Raw genomic sequence first — 17,823 nt, forward strand, 5'->3', positions numbered from 1 at the left:
ACCGGACAGTGTCCGGTGCGCCAGCCACGTCACCTGGCCGTTGGGTTCCGACCGTTGGAGCTCTGACTTGTGGGCCCGCCTGGCTGTCCGGTGGTGCACCGGACAAGCCCTGTAGGCTGTCCGGTGTGCCACCCGTGCGTGCTCTGACTTCTGCGCGTGTTGGCGTGCATTCAATGCGCCTGCAGTCGACCGTTGGCGCGAAGTAGCCGTTGCTCCGCTGGCTCACCGGGCAGTCCGGTGTGTACCGGACATGTCCGGTGAATTATAGCGGAGCGGAAATCCGAAGCTGGCGAGTTCAGAGTCGCTTTTCTCTGGGGCACCGGACACTGTCCGGTGGTACACCGGACAGTCCGGTGAATTATAGTGGAGCGCCTCTGCGTTTTCCCAAAGGTGAGGAGTTCAGCCTCGAGTGCCCTGGTGCACCGGACACTGTCCGGTGGTGCACCGGACAGTTCGGTGCGCCAGACCAGGGCAGCCTTCGGTTATCACTTGCTCTCTTTGTTGAACCCTTTTCTTGGTCTTTTTATTGGCTTTTTGTGAACCTTTGGCACCTGTATAACTTATAGACTAGAGCAAACTAGTAAGTCCAATTATTTGTGTTGGGCAATTCAACCACCAAAATCAATTAGGAACTAGGTGTAAGCCTAATTCCCTTTCATCCCTACAATTCAAAGTTGACATGTAGCCTTTTCTATATGGATAATTAAATGAAGAAGACATAAATACGAAGCATACACGTGAGGTGGTTAACGTTGAAATAAGTGGAGATGTGCATCTTGGTTCAAGCAAACGAACATTTTACCAACAATTTTCAATAGATCCTATTGCTGATTAGTATGCATTAATCCTATATAACTGTATGCACTTTAATGTTATATAACTGTAGCACCATGCATCTTGGCTCATCGTGATTTGTGGTTACCTTTCGAGATAACTGTAGCACAATTGATCTCACAAATTTTGCAACACATGACATTAGAGGTATAACAATCATAATTTTTTTGCTATTGTATTTTTTTCATTGAACTACTAATGTTGCCTAACCATGTCGTGTCAAGCAGGCCGGGCCACTGTCCTGTCTAATGGCCCATTTGGTCATCTGTATGAGCAGATATTACGAAACGACTATATTTTGCTTCTTGTTTTTTTCTAGGTTATGTGCGTACGTAATAATGTAATGTCTGTCTTGGCTCTGTTTTTCATTCATTTTTTAAGGTTTCCTTCAACTTTGGTAGGTCGGAGCCGGAGGTATCTAAGGTAGGTATCTAAGGTTATCTTCAGCAGATCTCTTATTACATCTTCTATATCATTCTCTATTTTAAATTTTTCTCTGCAAATAGTGTTAAATAGTGTCATCTACAGTTTCATGTTCTCTATTTCCAGCACTCTATTGGAGAAAGTCTAATGTACGACGCATTAATTGCTACATTGTGACTGTGCATGAGACGTATGCGACACACTTATTTTATCTCAGTGATAGCTTCAGTACTAATAGGAAGCCTAAACAACAACGCGCATACGTATCTACAATTACACTTATTATATTTGAACTTGATGCTCGTCCAGCCACTATCTTACCTGCCAATATCATTTAGGTCGTGTTTGTTTTCGATTAAAATTAATAAAGATGTGGCTGCTCTACTGCGGGAACAAGAAAATCGCACACGTTTTGCGCCACCGAGGATTCTTTCCACGGTGATAGAGGCCACCCCACCTCATGAATCAAGAAGATTAGATATGCACAGATATAAATTCAGATGTCACTATTTACCATATTTTAATTCGAGTACGGATACGAATACATCGTCAGACGATGATTCGTCCAAAAGATTTTGGAAGATAGATGGACGACGATGACCCATGATGACAATCCTATCTAGATTAATCAAACAATATGCAGAAAATAAAAGAACAATATTTGTTAACAAAAAATTGATAAAGTTTAGCATCAATTATTTTAATCAAAGCATTGACAAAATAAAACTAGAATAATGAGCAACTAGGAAACAAACCGCTAGGCCGGTTTTGGTTTTGGCCCTAGGCAACCGTACCCCTCCTTCAATTGCTTCCACTCGATGTCAGGGATCTGTGTGGCGTCAACGAGATGGCAAAAGGCAGTTGGCGACGCGCACATTTGTTAGGGTTTAGGGTAATAAACAAGTAGCTGTTGGAGTATTTTAATTACTGTACGAGTAAATAAAAAAAGGTAAAACGAATTTTATTTTGGAAGAGTAGTGATTGGGAACCTCCAGTGAATTTCCGCGTATGTGTACAGCAATTTCCATCCTAGGATCGGATCCGTCCACGTACGTACGTGAGGCAAATCTCTACAGCTAACTCGTCATATCTACTAGACTGACAGGTTTTCCTTCCATGGAAGCGATGTGATGGTGGTACCAGTAGGCCGGGCGCCGTCGCACGCGCGGACGACGAGGACGTTGCCTTTACATTGCATTGCATTGCCTCTAGTACTAGTGCATCTGCATGCATGGCAGTTGGCAGGTCCTGCGTCGGCCGTGCTCGAGCTCGACTGCTCGTGAGCCCGGCGCGCGCCGGGCAAGCGGTCGAGCCACGTCCATCTTCGACGCATGAACGGGACCCCGGCCCCCTCCGATCTGATCTTGCTCGGCCGCCATAAATGGCGGCAGCAGCCGATCCACCACTTTTTGTTTCTTGCTGCAGCACATGTCGACCCAGCACCTTTTTGTTTTCTTGCTGTGCTCATCATGGACGAGACGTTGTATTTGCGTGTGTGGGTGTGGCGCTATACTAGCGTCCGCCGGCCAGCCGGCCGGCCGGCCCCGGCCTCGAGCCCTCGACCGGCGCCATGGCCGTTCATTTGTGCTGTACTGTACCACCGCGCCCGCCGCGTAGTACGCGTACAGTTAGATATACATCAGCTCTAGCTGCAGACGCCGGCCGTGCTGTTCCTACTTGCTAGTACGGCAAAGTACCACCAGCCCATCATGATGCGTGTGCCGGCCCCTTGATGAATCGGTCCTCCGAAACATTTCTAATATTTGAATTATTTTCGAAGTTAAACAGCAGAATCCTTGCATTCATGTCTGGGCGGCCGTGCATGCATGCCCAGTGTTGCGACAACACTTATGTTTTACGATTTTCTATTAGTTATCGTTTAGGACACAGACATGGTCTCCAAAAAATATAACTTTAACTGATTTTTTCTTTAAAATATAAATAAACTCTTACTTGTTAAGACAAATCCACTTATATAAACATTAAGTTTTAAAACTAAATAATAAAATAGTTATTTGTAGTCAAAAATTTATACCATCGAGTACCATGGTTTTTTTCTCTCTCTCATATTCTTTACTAATGAATGAAGAGTAGCATTGGTAGTTGGTGTTGTTCGAAAACCATGCCATACAAACAATACACTGCTGTCGGAAGGGCAGAGGAGTAATTCAATTGACTGCGTGTTTCTTTAAAGTGAGTGCAACTGCCTGCCAGTGCCTGCGTTGCATCGGAATTAGGGGCGTTGAGCGTTCCAAGGGGCAGCTGACATGCAAATATTTTGCCCAGGGAAGGAAAGCATCATCGGTTCCAGTGGCGCATTTAAGACCCTCCAGCCCAAGCCGGAGCTGGGCGCTCCAGATCAGATATTTGAAAATACTTGGGTTGGGCCGGCGGCCGTTCCACACGGGCTGTGTGCGTTCGCTATGGGACCGAATTTTACCGACTGAGGCCGAGTTCACGTGGTTCTGGGCCCGGCCCATGCCGGCAAAGTTCTCTTTTTTTTTGCGAAAGGCAAAGCTCGATCTCACCTGCTGCATCCATATCTGCCGGCTGATACGCGTGGGGTTACATTAAGCGCATGTGCCATGTTCCAACTTTTAGCCTTTTAGGCCATATTTTGAAGACGCGACCAAATCACTAACTAACTAACTAACTATAACCAACCAAACAGCACCTAATTGAGTTCAGTTTGCTTCCCGCACAACAAACAAGGAGCAGAGCTGATTGCCAGAGCTATGAAGATGAATTGGGTTTTCTTGATCGAGAACTGATTATTATTCTAGCTAGATGAAGATGAACAATGGCATTTCTAACACACTAAACGCGCAACTAAATTGAGGTATCAAAGATCATGTATGGCTGGACGTCGTCGTCGTCGTGTGCCCGTGCCTTGACTTGTCAAGTCTGCGCCGCCGTGCGCCTCCTTGTCTTTGACATGTGACACATGGGTTTGGCGTAGCTGATGGGTGGTCCGGGTGGGCCATGACATACTCTATAGGCCGGCCCACCAAGCCACCAGCCCACCAAATTCAGCAAAAAATGCAGCGCATGTCCAGTTCAGCTCTCGCAGTGGTGCAGGTTTGGGCTTTAAGTAACATGCAACAGTATCACCAATAGAAAAAAAAATAGCAGCATCATAGGGTTACGCGAGTACATCCTATCATTATAGATTATACTAAACTATTTATAAAAACTTTATTATGGCATACCTTATGAAAAAATCCTAGCTACGCCTTGGTCTCGGTTCGTGAGCCGGACACCACACTACGCCATGTGTGTGTGTTGTATACCTTGCGTAGAAGAGTGGAGTTAGTTCTCATTCACTAATCATACATACACACCAACTTTTAACGCAAACATACTACATAAACACAAGCGTACGTACAATTCAACAAGTCACAACATGCATACGTGTACAGATTATGGATGATACACATGGGTGGCCTCTTCATGCTTTTGGAAAGGCCATGTCGTCCCATAGTATACACACAGCACAAGCAAGCACAAGTGCACTGCACTGCACTGCACAACCTCACACACACAATTCTAACTGCGAGATCGACTGAAAATAACAAACCAAAAGATCGGGGCAACTACTACTACCTGGGATCTCAAGAACATGCATGCATGGTGGTAGCCTAATAACGCTGCTGCCACGCCACTTTATTATCTGTCCTTGATTTAGCTTAATCTCCTGACTAATAACCACAGTTAAAAATCTGCACTTTGTAAGCGCATAGCCCTGTTGTCGCCATCAGGTCCGTCCGTCCGTTACAGCTAGCAGACGGCACGAGCGGGGTAGGGTGGTGGGTGGACGCTGCCATGTGCCATCAGCAGCGCCGGTACTGGCACGACGGCGCAGGAGGAGGAGGAGCGGCGGCGAGCTGCGCGCAGACCTCGGCGAAGGCGGTGAGGATGGCGGCGTGGTGGCGCGGCGCGTTGAGGGCGAGCAGGCGGCGGAGCATGCCGCGGAGGCCGTCCCAGTCGCACAGCCCCGTCTCCAGCACCATCTGCACCATGCTGTCGCGGAAGTCCGCGCGCGGGTCCGACGACTCCTTCTCCACCGCCACGCCCACGCCCACGCCGTCCTCCGCCGCCCTCCTCCTCATCTTCTTCTTCTTATTATTATGGCCGACTGCCGACGGCGCCGCGCGAGCTGGTGACGCCTGCTCCTGCTGCTGCTGCTTGTGGAGCGACGACGACGCTGGGTCTTGGTACTGTTGCATGGGGGCGGTGGGTCCAGCTCCGTACACGACGACGCGCGACGGGTGGCAGTGGTAGTAGTAGCAGCAGTCGGAGGAGGAGTAGGCCGCCGACGACGCCGCGTAGCCGCCCGTGCTGCGCGTGGCGGCCGACGACGAGGAGGAGTACGAGGAGAAGGAAGCCGTGGTAGAGGTGGAGGCGCAGGAGTAATGCTCACCGACGGCGGCGGCGCCGCCACCACTCCTCCTCCTTGTCGTCGTCGTCGCGGCAGCTTTGCTATTACCACCCCCACCCAACAGCTGGCTGCAGGGCTTGAGGAAGGACGGCAGGCGGAGCAGCCTCGACGTCGTCGGGCGGCACCCGCCGCACCCCGCGTCGGCCACCGGGGCGTACCGGCGCCGCCCCACCGGGAACTGCCTCCCGCCGCCTCGCTCTCTCGGTGTTGACGACGACATCGCCGGCGCCCGCCCGTGATGTGCTCTAGCTTCTGTGTGATGTGTCTGCTGGTAATTGCTTGCACGCTGCCCTGGTGCGTGGTGCATGCCTGCTTGCATATAATGCAACTATGCAAGTGTGTGGAATGTGGATGATGTATGACGGAAAGAAGCAGAGGAGGTGTGTGTATATATATATACTAGGTGGATGCCCGTGCGTTGCAACGGAAACATATCGTCAGTACAGGGAATATATTCTGGTGTACAATTTTCACTAAAATTCAAAATCAACGGACGGCTGGAACTGGAAGCCAGGTGTAGAGGACAACAGTGCGCGCCGTGCGCGGATGCCGGACCACAAACTTGCGACATCATATTCAGAAATAGCATCAAATGATATACAGTAGTTGTTATAAACATCCATCCTCAAACTTGCGACAACTTAACAGAAGCGACAAGGGTTTACACGCCTGATAAAATAACATCTCGATCTACATCAAGCCACCACTATTGATTTTATTGGCGGCGTTTATGTACTCGAATGATTTTATTGGTGTTTATGTACTCGAACAAACCAAATGTAGACATCGAACTACAACAAATGAGATAACAAAATTGTCCACCACCATAGCAACGGGTCCAACTGATTACCTCAAGCATACATTACGCATCCAACCCCGATAGCACAGAACCACGATCACCAATTCACCATAGAAGAAACATTTGCACAAGAGACGAACGGCAACGGAGCTGGATGCCTGGACAGCAGAGAACACGGAGGCAACCGCGCCTACAGGATTTGCAGCACCCCGGTCCAGACAGGGTAGATGAAGAGCAGGAGGATGCCAATGGAGTTGGACACGCCATTGCCCTTCCTGAAGGCGTTCCTGAGTCCATAAACACATGAACAAAAGGGATCAAAGACTACTGGTGCCTTCATCTTGACAACGAGCCATAACCCAAGTGGTCTTAAGGAGGCACCGATTTTACTGATTGAAAAGTTTGTAAACTATATGAACATTTTTGAACTAAACACAAAATCACGTCTACTGATAAAGCAACACAATATAAATCTGCTCAAAGGCTGCGAAATGGTGAACTCAAAATGTCAAGGAATCCACCTTCGCAAGCTTGATCTTTTCCTGGAATTCGTGGAGGCGGGTGCTGAGGCAACCGAAGCGGTTGATGTTCTGCTGGTCTTCCAATGTTACCCGCGTCCCGTGTCGTTGCATGCGGAGTGGAACCAATCCCCCAGCCTTCTTATTGCCCGCACACAAACACCCAGCATTCTTATCGCCTGCAGTTACAGATCATAACAAAAATGGCTGTTGCCAATGGAGTAAGACATGTTTGGGTTGGATAAAACAGTCTCATGTCCATTTCAAGCTGCAAGATGAATGCAATAGGCGTATGCAAATTGAAGCAACTCTTCTCATGACAGAGGGTATGCATTCCTAGTTGCAAGAAGAAATGAAAACATTGACACAAGATTTTGACAGATCAACAAACCAAATTTAGCAAATAAAGGAAACTAAAGCTTGAAGATCCTATGTATCTTGATCATCAATTCCTCGCTAAAGCTTTCCAATCAACCTAACATGTAAGGATTTATCTATTGCAGACCCAACATAGACAGAGGTTGGCCATTAAGTTATTTGTGCATCAGTTAGGAACCATTCAAGCAGAAGACGTGAAACTAATCACCCTAAGACTTTAGTGATATTTGTGAGGTAACACTAGAAGGGGTTTACAAACGACATTAACTTTGAGATTGAAGAGCTCTGTTGAGATCTCCTCCATGTAAACCCATTTGATTATGACCTGTGTAGACAAATGGCTAATAATAAGTCAACAATTTTTTCATGAAAAATGCCACCAACTTATTCAGTGTCTAGCACCTTCCTGGAAATATTTCTTAGCAGAGCGAACTCTTCCTTTGTCTTTTACTAAATAATGCAGCTGCACGAATAGGAGCAAAAGGAAAAGGAAGAATTGCAGTTAAATTTATGAGATTATATGTAGTTCATGAACATAGGAGCACATACACTCAGGGACGTCAGTTCTTGTTGGCACAACAATTTGCAGAAGGACAACTTGGTCGTTCCAGTCTGGGTTTTCCTCATGAAACTTTTCAAATGCCGGATTCTTTTGTGATATTCCCTTAATCATGTCAAGTCGATCAACACCAAACATTACATATCACATTATCAAAGAACACAAACTATATGAAGGAACAATAATATATTCAACACCAACAAAAAGATAAAATTCAAAGTGAAAGGAGTTACATAGGTATCAATAACGTGCGTGAAGGGGGGAAGACAAAACAAATAGTGACGGCTAAAGGATGAAGAAGAGTAGCAACAAGGGTTCTAGGCAGTACCTTGAGCTGCTGGAGGAAGAGGACCGAGGAGGTGTAGGCCTGGAAGCCATAGGAGAGACGGAACCGAGAAGGCCCACAGGCCACAGTGTCGTCTTCTCACTCCACCGCAACGAAGAGGATAATACTCACTTGAACTTTGAACATGTTTGTTTTTAATGGAACATTAAGCATATCTTGCAAGAAACAAAGAAATGAGTGTGTCATCGGCATCCCACAACACAGCACGAAGAGATCGTGGCCTTCTTGAAGACGCCACGACAGTGCTTCGAGAATGTGACCTGCCTTGTTACGCCATACACAAAGAAAATAGTAGATAATCAGAACAATTGATGCTGGTGTCTTCAACAAGATCGGCATCCCACAACACAGCACGAAGAGATCGTGGCCTTCTTGAAGACGCCACGACGGTGCTTCGAGAATGTGACCTGCCTTGTTACGCCATACACAAAGAAAATAGTAGATAATCAGAACAATTGATGCTGGTGTCTTCAACAAGGTCTTCCAAATTAACAATTGCTCAGCTGTTGTAATATTGATATCTCTTATCATTATGAAACAAAGCACCTAGGTATTTTCCTGTCTATTGATTTTATAACCTATCAAAAGACAAAAGTAGTTTTTAAAGCACCTATGATAATACTCGCTTGGGTTTGCCTCGTCTCACCCGATGTAGCTGGATTCTAGCACCACATCGAGCAATCCACCTTCACGGAGACGCGACCAGCACACCAAGGTGGAGGGCTGGGGCGGCAGACTCGGATTCGAAGGCGGGCAGGCGTGGGCTGGGCGGCGTGCTGAAGGCAGCGGCGACGTGGGAGGTGCGAGCAAGCTGCCTCCACGGAGCTGTGACCGGCACACCAAGGTGGAGGGTCGGGGGTCGCAGATCCGCATTTGGAGGGGGGCGTGCGTGGGCTGGGCGCTCGACGCCATTCCGCCACCGCCGCCGGCTCGCCCTGGTGAAGGGGACGAAGGATCCGTGACATGGTGGCGTCGATCCTCGCCGGCAGTTGCGATTCAGTGGGGAAGCGGCAGTTGCGATTCAGTGGGGAAGAAGCGCTGAGGACGGGGGCAGGGGCGGGGGTGGGGGGGTGTGGGGCAGCGAGGGCACGAGAATGGCGGATCGGCGTGATCTTAGGGCATGGGAATGGTGGATCGACGCGATCTTGGGGCTCAGGAGGCGGGGCGAGGGTTGAGCAGCGGGTAACGTGCGACCGTGCGCAGGCGAGGGGCGCTGTGAGGGGTCGAGCGATGGCACGCGGGGGCGGGGGTGGGGGCATGTGGACGCCTTCTTTAGGTACTTAATAGGAGTAGTATAGATTTGCCATCCAGCAGAATGCTCATCATCTATGCATGCATGCTGTCGCGTGTCCGTCTCTCTGCAGGTCTGCGGCGGTGTGGCAAGAGCTGCCGACTCCGGTGGACCAACTACCTGCGGCCGGACATCAAGCGGGGCAAGTTCACGCTACAGGAGGAGCAGACCATCATCCAGCTCCACGCTCTCCTCGGCAACAGGTGATCATTCTTCATCATCATGCACTTGTTTCGCTTGCCATGCATGACACAGCACAGCTCGTGTGCCTCGTGCTCGCGTCGGCAGGAATGGTCTGGATAGCATTCGTCACCTTCTCGTGCTCATTTGCAAGAATGATCTGGATAGCATTGCTTAGAGCACCGAAGGAGACACCCTGTGGTGTAGTTGCATCGGCTGTTGTTTGGTTAGTCTGGCACCCACTGATCAGAATGCCATTATTTGGCGCCCAGGCCTTAGTCACGGCATACACCTCGTCGACACTGTGAACCTCTTGCTCCATTACCTGCTCTAGCACACATAGAACCTATTACCTGCTCTAGCACTCATAGAACCTATACAATAGAGTGAAAACAATGCACCTACCCTTAAAATTTAATGGCGTCAGATTACCCTATGTACTGGTACACAAATTACCCCAATCAAACTCTGAATGTCATGGCACATAAATCATCTCAATCAAGCTCTGAAACTCGTGACACACAAAGCAGGAACTGAAATGTCACGTGGTAGACTGGAGGCTGCTGCATACTTACAAGTCCCCCCCCCGCCTTGTTCATCGGACGAGGATTCTGATTAAAACAGTGGGCAACTGTAGGGACACAAATCGACCCGCCTGATCCAGCCCCGATCGATGATGCAGTGGAATAATCCAAACATCCAGCGCAATAACACATTTTAGAGGTAGGGTCTTAAGCCCCAGGTCGCTTACCCCTTGCTTGCCGGGGATGGTGCTGTGCCAGATCATCAGGTTCATCGTCCTGTCGGGCGGCTTCACAACGAAACACTGCGCCAGCACCATAGCAGCAAAACAGATCAGACACTCGACCGCCTAGTGAGTCGAGAGCAGAGCGGAACCAAGGGAGAATCGTGAGGCGCGTACGTGCGAGGCGGTCGTGGGCGATTCTGCCATACATGGCAGCGGCAGCTCTTCCTCCTAGGCTCACCCCCGCTGGGGAGTTTGGGGGCTAGACTTTTTTTCCAAGCGCGCGCGACGGAAGGGATGAAGGGGAGCGAGGCGGTCGCGGGTGGGTCTGCCATACATGGTGGTGATGGCTCTTCCTCCCAGGCTCGCCCCCACTGGGGAGTTTGGGGGCTAGACTTTTTCCCGAGCGCGCGCGAGGGAAGGGCCAGAGGGGAGGGCGGCGAGCATGGCGAGCGTCCGACTTGTGCGCGGAGGAGGGCGGCGATGGCAGAGTGCGTGTAGTCAGCGTGGGGAAGCAGGGGCGGCGAGCATCACGGACGCCGGATAGGGAGGGGATAGCGACGGCTGTTGTGTGGGGGAGCGAGGGCGGCCAGGGTCGATGGCGTGGTGGTAGCCGAAATCGATGGCGCAGACTGGAATATGGTGGCGATTGGGGAGCGACTCTCAGGGGCACTCATGAATCGCCTTCACCACCATTTGGTCCTCTATTGTCGCCGAGATCTGGCTGGATGGAGCGGATCTGGCTGATGCGCCGGTGGTTGGATGAGGGCGACATTCACGATGAATGGAAGGCGGAGCGCGAGCGAGCGAGGATGGAAGGGGAGCGAGGCATGGGGGGTGACGATGGCCGAAGATTTTGGGCATGGATTTGCAGAGTTTCCAAACGGGGTGGGGGTATGGATGGAAAGGGAAGATGCGATCATCCTGTAATGGCGTCCGTCGAGGCTTGGGATCGTGGTCGCTGGGCGAAGTTCGCGGGAGCGGGGGCAGGCGGGGGCACCAGGGCTGTGGACGCCCTCCTTACATTCTTAATAGAGTAGTAATAGATATATACGTGCGCGCGTGTGTATTTCAATTGTTGATTTGACAAGGTGGATTAGGAGGGGATGGTTTTAATAAACAAGGGATCTCTGTGGTTGGGTTGGGTAGTGCTAAGGTCAGCACGAGCACGGCTAAAAACGGTAGTCCAAAGCGTGGCGAAATAATATGATACAGATTAACATTGCTCAAATGCGGAGCCTAGGCCGGCACGGTTCAACGAAGTCACGGTGTGGTTTAGTGTCAGGCTGGACCATTATTTTTACACTTCAGACTGGCACGATAAGACTCAAAATTTTTTGTACTTTCTTAACCTGAACCCGTTTGGCACGAATGAACGGAGTGAGAATGACTGGTCAACTCGGTCCAATTCCCAGCACTAGGTGGCGGCATATAGAGCAGGGAAGGAGGGTAATCCATGGTGCATATGTGTGGGACTGTGGGGTTCATTATTTCTCACCCTGCAGGCTGCAGCCAAGCTCTTGACTTTGACCGTCCTTGCGGTAACTCTGGCGGTACATCGTTTACAACAAGGTAGAAAACGAAGGCAGACCAAGCAAGTGCAACAACTCAATATGCAAATAAAAAAAGTGTATAGGGGTGCCAGTTTATATATCCACGTGTCCGCGTCAAGTGCATGTTCATCTGTTGCTGCTAGCTAGTTAGCTTATCTCTACGTGTGCGAACGTAAAGCCGACGGATCATGTGATTGGGCGTCGTACGAGGTCTGCGATGCATGCGAGTTTATGTGCGGACGTGGACGATTAATTATTCAACTTCTCAGTAAGTACTGTACGTTACGTTTGCCATGTTTATAAGCAAAGCTAGGAGGTAGCAGACCTACGTACGTCGTCCGACGATCCCTTAACTATAGACCCTGGATCTAATAATTTACTGCAAAACCATTCAGTTCGTTCGTCAAAAACAAATTGCAAGGCAAGCTAAATGTTAGGTAATAAGGTATGCTGTTTGGCTGTTCAGTATATATACGATGGACCTTTTTTGTTTTTTGTTTTTGCTTCAGCTCAGCCATTTCTTTTGGTTGTGTGTGATTGCTACGTGTGCGATGGAGTCTACCCTCTAGCTAGCTAGCAATAATGTTCATAACAATCAATGGTCACATTCATCCTTTGATATATGAAGAGACAGCAGGAGGGGCCTCCTTATTTCATTGTCTTTTGATGAAGGCTCTTGATGAAATACACTTCCCTTTATCCATCAGGGAAACAAAAAAGAACACCGCAAAAACAATTACTCACTAATGACTGTAATATTAATGATTGCATCTATTACTATAAAATTAGTAAGTGTATGTGCATGCACAAAAAAAAGCTGCATGCATGCCAAAAAGACAAAAGTCTAGCCATGCATGTGAGTGGGCTTCTAATAACAGAAGAAAGCACTGGTCTAACAATATGTTTCGGTTTAGCCGAACCACGTCAAGCAAGGATGGGCCTATTCCTCCAACGCTTAGAGCATCTCCAACAACGTGACCTATAAAAATGCCCTATAATTTGAAAATAAGTATATTTTATAGAATTTAGGGCACCAACAAAATATCTCGCTCCAACAGTAAAGCCCCAAATCTATATTATAGGGCAGCCCACTACAGTGTAGTATATTTGAGTCACTTGAGAGGGTGCCCTATATTTTTTTGACAAAAAATTATGAAATAGGGCACTGTTGGAGTGGTTTTTTCTGTGTAGAGCCTCATATTTCAATTTGAGACACTAATTTAAGGTATTGTTGGAGATGCTCTTATAAAACCTGCTCCGACGCCTCCATTCCACGGTTCCACCCCGCGCTCGCCGCTAGGGTGACAGACGCAATCCCGTCGCCGCACCCAACTCCATACCGACGTCAATCTTTCTCTCCCACACGAGGGTCGCCGAATCAACGGGTGTTGCCGACCTCTACAGCGGCTTCCATCACCCTAGGTGAGGAAGATTCGGCCGGTGATGGCCCTGTCATTCTCAGACATATTATTTATGATAACTTGGATAACCATTTACGTAATTTTACTACGTAATTACGCTGTATATTTGGAGACCTATTTACGTTTTTTCGTCCATGCCTGTCCGCACAAGTGGAACCTGTGATTGTCTCTTGTAGAATTCTGGTACAACACTTCCTTTCACTCGGCACTTGTTCGCTCTCCATTTGAAGTCCTCTACGGTCGACCTCCACGACATTTGGCCTGGCTGCAGAAGACTCAGTTACTAATGTGGATCTGGCCACCTGGTTGTCCAACCGTGAGTTGATGACCAAGGTCGTGCGTCAACACCTTCACTGCGCCCAGTCCCATATGAAGTCCCAAGCAGACAAGGCACGATCAGAGAGGGAGTTTGCTGTGGAGGAGCGTGTATACCTCAAGCTCCAGCCATATATTCAAACATCCGTCGCACCCCGGGCCAACCACAAGTTGTCTTTCAAATATTTTGGGCCCTTCACAGTACTGCAGCGCGTGGGTTCAGTTGCATACAAATTGGAGCTACCAGCTGAGTATTCAGTCCATCCTGTATTCCACATCTCCCTGCTCAAGAAGGCTGTCTCGCCCATTCATCAGATCAGCAGCACCTTGCCTGATTCATCAGCTACAACGCAGATTCCTGTCCAGGTGCCCGACGCCAGAACCATCTCCCGTGGCGGTACATCTATTCCCCAGGTGCGGGTGCGCTGGTCCGGTTGCGACGACGCGCTGGGAAGACCTCGACGCCATTCGCCAATAGTTTCCCCGATCCGCTGCTTGGGGGCAAGCAGCATCGCAAGAGGGAGGGAACGTCAGCAATGCTCCATCGCTGGGTCACAACACAGTCACCGACACTGGTCCGGTGCCTTCTCCGCGCTTGGTGGGCCGTAGAGTAAAAAGGCCGAATGCTCGGTACTCTGGTCCGGAGTGGACAGTGTAAGCGGATAGATATTAACCCTACGCAGGAAGTTTGTAAGGTCAGGGAAAAACAAATGCTAAACTCTAGTTAAACTTTCTTCCTCGCCTATCCTCTTCTTCCTCCTCGATCTGTTCTTCCCATTCCAGTAGGCTGCTAACAATATATGATAACTTGGATAACTTGCACGTGCTCAGACATACTATTTATGATAATTTAGGTAACCATTTACGCTAATTTTACTACGTACTTACGCTATATATGATAACTTGGGTAATCATTTACCGGGCGGGCGGGCGGGCTCCGACCTCGACAAGTCGAGAGGCGGCGACGGACGAGGAGAGCGGCAGAGGGCTCATCACCACCACTTCGGGATCCGAGCTGGGACCGAATCAGCTCCGGCCGGTCCCTCCCTCCCTGGACCGCTGGCTGGCAGGGGAATCCTACGGATGGGTCGTCGTCGGCGATGGACGATTACTACAAACCCGGCAACCGTCGACCGAGTAACCGTAGCGAGCACACCAGCGTCACGGCAGCAGGGCAGCGCCTGGTGTGAGTAGGCAGGCAGTGCAGTGCAGCGGTGGCGTACGTCCACTGTGGGTGTGTAGTCGTATTCATACTTTTTGTACAGGCTGCTTGGCCAGTACTAGTAATGGCTGAATGAGTGTTTGTCAGGCTGTCCTCCTGCCTGCGGCATTCATCATCGGATCAGACGCGCGGCAGCGGCGGCGGCAGCAGCAGCAGCACAGCGGGCCCAGATTCTCTCCTCGTAGGAGCTGGCCCAGGCCCATCGGCAGATCATCCCTTCTCTCTCTCCACACACATAACACATTTTCGGGGGTGAAAGTTGATATATAATCGGGATTCTTTCACGTAGCACGTTATCCGAGACACACGGAGAAAGCAAAACGTTTGGATCTATAGATTTTATCTCTCCTCACCACGCACAGATCGAGGCAACCACACCAAGGCCAAGATTTTCCAAACAAAACCATACCCATGCAAATACGTACGTAGGCCCTTATTGTTTCGTTATTGTTTCGGTTGTTTGTTTCTGCACCGGCCGCTAGTATTATACGTACGTCCAGCCACGCGTTATTTATTCTACATTATTTTCTGTGCGTTCAAACCTTCCCAAGATTATTCGTTATCGGGAGATTTGCGCCTGTCAAGGTCCACATTGGTTTTTTTTTTCTGCTAGTACGTACACAGCAGTACCGACAGAATACTAGGATTTTGCCCCACGCTCTCTCTCTCTCTGTGCGTGAAATATAGTAAGTATCATCATATTTTTTTCATTATTTGTCCCAAATGAACCCGGCTCGATACATCATAGAGTAGTTGTGTTCGTTATTGGTCCAGTTTGATACTCCAGTTCGACGGACCATTCACGCGCATGTCGTGCGTCCGCGCACTTCGCCCCGCCCCGACAAGGCGAGCGAGCGTGTGTGGCTCTCCACACTCTCTCCTCTCATCCATGACTAGATGAGTGAGTGTGGTTTCCATATTTAATCTAGCTCAACTTCACTAAAACTAGCAATATGGTGCTATTGGTTCCACCATTCCCTAGCGATACACATATATGGGCTTTTAAGATTTTCTTGTGATTTAATTGAATTTCTCAATTGTGTCTAGCCCATAAATCCTAACATATTGTATGAATTAAATAAAAAAAAAGGTAAAACGGATTTTGTTTTTGAGACCGGGACGGGGGGCGGGGAGTATTATTTTTACAATACCCTGAGTACCTGACTACTACTGTTGTACTACTACACACCGAGCTCTCCATCGATCGCTAGCTTCCAGGCTTCCACGCATGCACACACACTGGTGCATGCAGATCGACCAGGCTTTAACCTTTACTACGACCGTATGGTTAACTGCCTGCATTGCATTGCATTGCTTCCCGCTGTAATGCTGTAACCCACGCGCATGCATGCATGCATGCATGGCGATGGTGACGATTGCTGTTTGAAAAAAAAAAACATGCCACAGCTAGCACGGATCATCATCACGTACGTGCAAGCGAGCAAGCAAGCAGGGGGCTCCATTCCATGGATCGATGCATGCTGGAGGACGACGAGTATTCCGGCCGATTATTGCAGGCAGCAGCAGCGCGGGAACCGCCGAACATCGGAACATTCTCCGTGAGAATTGGCGAAAGGGTCGTCGTCGATCTCCAGGGATTGCACAGGCTCTCAGCTCTCTCATGCATGCGCCGATCGACAGCCAGGCAGGCAGGCAAATTAAGGCCGCCGACAGCATCATCAGCTAGCTTTTTCCGAACACATGTACTGCCTGGTATCTATATATATGCAGCCCGTGAATGTGTTCTGCTGTTACAGAGAGAGAGAGAAAGAGAGAGACAGATATCCTTTCTGATTGATCTCCTCGGCCGTGTGGCTATATATAGGACACAGTTGCAGTGGATGAGTGACGTTCTTGCTTGTTACAGTACTTTATTTTTCTCAAAACTATATGTCACACTTTTTCTATATAGATTATACTACCTTCGTTCTCGAATATTTCCCGTCCGCTAGTTTATTTTTAAAATAAAACACGACAAATAAATAAATAAATAAATAAATAACGGAGGGAGTACTTTTTACCGAGCAATAATTTGCTCACTGCATAAGGAATAATAAATCACTGGATAACGCAGTGACTAAAGTTTAATACTCCTTTTGTCCTAAAAATATAGTTATTTCTAGGCTCTTATTTTTTCCCCATCAAATTTCATTCAAACGACAATAAATATAGACATACAAATAAACTACGTTCATATGTCACTTAATGAACGTATGGTTAGAATAAAATGAATTATATTTTGAGACAGAGGGAGTAACTTTTAGTCTCTAAACTAAACTGCCAAACAATAACACTAAAGGAGGCATACTAAATAGAAATTCTAAGGACTAAAATTTAGTGGCCTAAAGTTTAGAAGGGTGAATAAAGGAACCAGATAGCCGCGGGGCGCGTCGGTCGAGATATGCCGGCGAGACCCGTGCATCTGAGCCAGAAATGATGTGGTCTCCTACTAAGGGCTTGTTCGGTTAGAGGTGGATTGAGAGGGGTGTTGAAGGGGATTCAATCCCCTTCCATACAAATTTAAATAGGAGAGGATTTAATTCCTTCCAATCCCCCTTAAACCCTTTCAAACCGAACAAGCCCTAATAGGGGTAGTAACAGATCGTGATTCAAATGTTTCTTCACAAATTGCTAAGATCCTAATTTATTTTTAGTTAAAAAATAAATAGAAATAGGGTCCGACAATCATAACCCGATCTGATCCTTATATTTTATAGTGTAAAATTTATAGTCCATTTGTCATAGAAAGCCCATGCATGCATGACATCATGAATTAATCAACCGCACCATGGCCATGGCTC

General features: G+C 48.4%; 1 protein-coding gene across 1 annotated transcript; it reads right to left on the minus strand.

Moving 5' to 3' along the window:
- Positions 1 to 4,620: 4,620 nt before the first annotated feature.
- LOC100285077 (uncharacterized) lies at positions 4,621 to 6,036 on the minus strand. Its single transcript, NM_001165759.1, has one exon. The coding sequence runs from the start codon at positions 6,012 to 6,014 to the stop codon at positions 5,088 to 5,090; it is 927 nt and encodes a 308-aa protein (NP_001159231.1). The 5' UTR covers positions 6,015 to 6,036; the 3' UTR covers positions 4,621 to 5,087.
- Positions 6,037 to 17,823: the final 11,787 nt, after the last annotated feature.

Source organism: Zea mays, chromosome 4 (assembly GCF_902167145.1).
Source record: "Zea mays cultivar B73 chromosome 4, Zm-B73-REFERENCE-NAM-5.0, whole genome shotgun sequence".
In the NCBI taxonomy this organism is placed as follows: Eukaryota; Viridiplantae; Streptophyta; class Magnoliopsida; order Poales; family Poaceae; genus Zea; species Zea mays.